This window comes from Sinocyclocheilus grahami, unplaced genomic scaffold (assembly GCF_001515645.1).
Source record: "Sinocyclocheilus grahami isolate Dianchi unplaced genomic scaffold, SAMN03320097.WGS_v1.1 scaffold9628.1, whole genome shotgun sequence".
NCBI classification, from domain to species: domain Eukaryota; kingdom Metazoa; phylum Chordata; class Actinopteri; order Cypriniformes; family Cyprinidae; genus Sinocyclocheilus; species Sinocyclocheilus grahami.
The window spans coordinates 2,506-7,307 of NW_015512744.1; the positions used below are offsets into that span (position 1 = coordinate 2,506).

Below are 4,802 nucleotides of genomic sequence, written 5' to 3' on the forward strand. Positions count from 1 at the left end.
ATTGTAATGAAATGACTTTTATGTTTTTAAAATGGATCTGTCTTTATTTTTGCAGTGTATGTCCGTTTGCATTGTATGGACAGCTTACCTTATTCTTTGTTTTTATGTGTCAACAATATGTGTGTCTGTGGTCTTTGTGTTTTATTTCTGCCAGCCCTTTGTGTTCTAAACCACAAAAAGTTCAAACTTTTGTGGTGGAAAAGCCTCCTTTGATGAGAGCTGTGGTGTCTCAAACTTCACCAACCTCAAATCATCCGGACAAAGAGCACTTCAGCCAACTCCTTCTAAGAGAGGACTGTCTCCCAATAGAACCCAATAGAAAACCTCCTAGACATGACCAACCTGTCTGGAGTCAGAGCCAGAATTTATTCACTGAGGATATTTCTACCAAGGTTCATCTTTCTATTAACACAGTGCATCTGTTCCCTGAACGTCAGTTTAGAGCAAACCAGCCTGCAATGCCTTGTTCAAAACTGGAAAAGGCAACTCATGAGAGATTTAGCTTGAGTGTTGACACTGACATTAAACCATCTCAGGGTGACCCTGACCGGTCATGTCAACCTCAAACCAGCCCAGCTAAACCTGACTGCAGCCCAAAACAAAAGAAGACACAGTACACAAAACATAGAGAAACCGGTGATGTTAGAAACACTGAGCACAACCATGTAAAAAGGTAAGAGGATAGCAGATCTTGATAGGGTATTCTTATTATTTTTTATGTACTATTTTCATAGCTGATAGTATTGTATATTAGTGTGTGCAAATAGTAATAATGCTTTTAAAATTGCTGCTACCACAAGCACAATTTAGGTTCAGTTACTACTTTACAGTTACTTCACTTCTCATTAGAATACTTGATTCTGATTGGTCACACTATGACACATAAGTAAAAATACATATGAACACTATGCATCATTCTACTCATAGAATGAAAAAAAAAACATTCAAATGCAAGGTCAAAAGACCTTAACTTTTTTTAAAGTTAAAACTACTTTTAACTTGACCTGCGTTTTCTAACATGTCAAAAAATCAATACAAGTTATCATCTGAAACAAATTTTCTTAGTACTTTGTTTTGCACTGGTTTCACTTTTTTTTTTCCAGTCAGGTGAATGTGAACTCAAAGAATGTGTTTGGTCAGCCTCGAGTGATCGCATCACTGCGAGCAGCATGTTCCCCGCGGCCTGTTCGCAAGAGCACAGTGGTGGAGGACTTGAAAAAACTCATTGTGATGGATGACACACAGGACAGCGCTCAGGGTGATTCAGTATGTGATTTATTTGGCTCACATTCAGCAGTTTGACCCTAAACAACCTGACAACCTACAATAATGTGAAAAAGCAGGTATTGTTCTGCTGAGTATTGGTATGTGAGCAGTGTTGCCATGTTGCAATGTGTTTACTGTCTATTTGTAGTCACCTCAACAAAAAGAGGCGGGGCTTTGCAGCAGTTTGCGAATGTCAGGTTCATACCCAAGTCCATCATTATTCAGTCAAGCTTACCAATCAAACCCAGAGTCTCTCGCACTCACACCCATCCATCTCCACCTGGAAAAACGTCAAACAGGCAAGAGTTATTCCTTCTATGAAGCATAACGTCATTATTATAGTAATTATATGTTCTGTTGCAGTTCACATATATTCTGGTTTTATCAGTTGCTCCTCAACTGGTATGACCTTGACTTAAATAGATGTTTGCTTTTTCTAGTATACATTGGCACTCACTGGTTGTCTTTTCCTAGAATGTGGAGGATTGCCTGAGCAGGCTGAATCTGACCTGTGGGACAGAGACCAGCATCCTGATCCTGAACTCATGTCCCTGCCAAGCACAGCCAGTGATCTCGACTGGAATAGTTTAGTTCAAGCAGCCCAAGAATATGAGAGTAAGTATCAAAGGACAAATAAATATGTTGAGATAAGATTGTTCACACACAGTGGTCCCAAATGTCTATTTTTAAATTTAAGCCACATTTGCTATTGTATGTAATTGCAATAGATCAGGGGTGTCCAAACCTGTTCCTGGAGGCCCACTGTCCTGCGGAGTTAAGCTCCAACACAGGACAGAAGACAATGGCCTTCCAGGAACAGGTTTGGACACTTCTGTTCTAGAGCTTTTCTCTGAACTACAGTAATTTAATTTTTCTATGTCGTGAGACGCGAGGAAGTGGAATGGAACAAAACAAAACAAAATGCAAGGTCAAGAGACCTTAACTTCTTTAAAGTTAACTACTTTTAACTTGAGCCACATTTTTATAACGTTTTGTCAAGCACAGAGGACATGATCTACTGAAAGTTAACGAAAGTTAATCTATTGTGTGTTCACATATAGAAAAGCAGCACAGTGGCATGCAAAAATGCATTCTGTGTGAACGGCCACTTATTCGTCTTGTTTTATATACTTCTTTGAGACATTTTTGAAACTAACCCAATGCCATGGTGATTTTTTGTGGATATATGAATATACCTTAAAGTGATATTTATATTAATTTGTGATATTACTTAAATGTAACAGTTCAGTAAGAAGTTTAACATGCATTTTAGACACAACATTGCCAGATGCTTTAATTTTAACTCAGTAAGCAAAAATAGTTCCAAGTGAATCACCATAAAGCGCCTCCAAGCATCACATGGCTGGGGTGATTCGTTCCTGAATGAATGAATCAGAATTTTTCAACAATTGTTCAATCATTTGCTTATAAAACAGTTTTTGTTTTGTTCCTGATTGAATCTGTTTGTTTTTTCTTCAAATAAATTAATAATTTTATTCAGACCGTCATTTGTAACTGCATACATAGTTATATGTTGTATAGTTGGCTTCATAATTTGTTTAATGCAATGACTTATTAGTAGTAGTATTAAAATAAATGATTCCATGATTACAATATATTTGCAGCACAAAGGATGGCAACCCTTTTGTCAGAAATGAGTCCTGTATCAAGCAGGCCAGACACACCGTCACATGGACCCTACAAGATCCACCAATCCAGCTCCTACTGCAGTGGAGAAGATATGGCGTAAGTGGGGCATAGTTTTATTAATTGAATGCAATTTTGGATTAATTTTCAAAACAGTAAATTAATGTTTAAACTGCTGAAAAACTACACTCTTAAAAATACATCTATGGTTCCACGAAGAACCTTTAACATCCATGGAACCTTTCCATTCCACAGAAGGTTTATTTTAATCCCAAAAAGTTATTTAGATTATTAAATGTTCTTCACACTAAGAAAAAAATGGTTCTTAAAAGAACTGTTCACTGAAAGGATCTTTGGGAAATCAAAATGGTTCATCACTGCAAAAACTCCCCATTTGAAACCTTTATTTTTAAGAGCGTACATGAATATTAATTGCCTTGCATGCTCATTTTTTTTTAGCAGTGATGTATTCATTGACTTTCCCGACCAACTCTCTCACCTGGAAGGGATGCTTAGGCGACTGAGTGGTGACCTGCTGAAGGTGAGGCTCATTTAGCAGTTAATAAATGAGAAAAGTGTGTACTACGTGCGCTCATAGAGGACAAACACGCTCACAAGCACCATGTGTTCTTCTGTCCTCTGATTCAGGAGAAGAGAGACAAGGTGACTCTTCTGGCAGAGGTGTTGAAGCTTCGCATTAGCAACCAACATCTGAGAGAAGAGTCCCTCTGTGCAGTTGCACAACTACACAAAATCAGCAACATTTTAAACACGGCACCTGGAGAGATGGAGTAATGCAGGGTTGCAAGCAAAGACTACATATCGGCACACTTTTTTTGCCCTGATTTGGGAGGTAAAAATCTGCAGAATGGATGTAAACATTTATAGATGTGTTACATGAAGCCATTGGTGACTGAAAGCTTAATCAAATTAACCCAAGTATTTAATTTCATGAACAAACATTTAGGGGCAGAGGTTATGTAGAAACGTATAAAGCAACTTACAAATGACAATGTTCCAGTTCTTTTGAACTTTTTTACTGGTGGAGGTTTCATGCAAGCTTGAAAACCCAAACAAAATGAACTAATTTAAGGTTTATTAACAGCACAGTACAAACCAGAACAATTTTCATGAGGTTGGCAGCTCTCTTGGGAAACATATTAGAGCTCCTCTAAGGCTTCTTACTGAATAATTAGGTTAAGGCTATAAAAAACAACAACAACTATAAAACAGCGTAATATAAACATTATAATAAATATATAAATATATGAAGATACCTAACAATTGCCATTTGTTATAAATAAGTAATACAAGTCTGAATGTTTTATCTAACAATGTAAAGTCACAATGAAAAATGCTGAAAACAGTATATATTAAAACACTGAAAATGTAAATATGCTCTATGATGATACAAAAAGAGTAGAACAATAAAAAATATACTTAAAACACAATAAATTAGTTATTTAAAAATCCCTGAGATGCAATTGTGTTCAATCACAATGGTGATTAACCTTAATAAAACTGTATTGAACTATACAATGCAGTTGTTTAAACATCAATAGTCTATTTGGCTCGTTTTTCTTTCAAGCGTATTCTCAGTGCAGCAGGTAACTGAGGTGTGAAGACCTTCATTTGACAGCTGCATACTTGTCTCTATAGGCCAGTAACATGTGCAGTGGACTGGGCACAAAGCGTTCTGCCTTCATTTCTGCCTCGTGTTTCTGGGCACGTACATTGTTGGCTAACTCTTTAGTGACTGTAGTAGAGGGGATGCCGGGATAGGATCTATGCCGAAATAATATATTTATTTAGATGGGTTTAATAGTGGATGTATCATTAATGTTGAGAAAAAATTGTACTTATACACACCTGATATATAATTGTCTGTT

General features: G+C 36.9%; 1 protein-coding gene across 1 annotated transcript in view; it reads left to right on the plus strand.

The window, feature by feature from the left end:
- Window positions 1-4,142, plus strand: part of LOC107578298 (signal-induced proliferation-associated 1-like protein 3) — a 5,978-nt gene extending 1,836 nt beyond the window's left edge. Inside the window, exons 4-10 of the mRNA XM_016264264.1 lie at window positions 204-673; window positions 1,104-1,266; window positions 1,415-1,565; window positions 1,741-1,881; window positions 2,892-3,012; window positions 3,373-3,454; window positions 3,562-4,142. Of these exons, the coding sequence (XP_016119750.1) occupies window positions 204-673; window positions 1,104-1,266; window positions 1,415-1,565; window positions 1,741-1,881; window positions 2,892-3,012; window positions 3,373-3,454; window positions 3,562-3,708 (1,275 nt within the window). The 3' untranslated portion in view covers window positions 3,709-4,142. The remainder of the gene's footprint in view (window positions 1-203; window positions 674-1,103; window positions 1,267-1,414; window positions 1,566-1,740; window positions 1,882-2,891; window positions 3,013-3,372; window positions 3,455-3,561) is intronic.
- The last annotated feature ends 660 nt before the right edge of the window (window positions 4,143-4,802 follow it).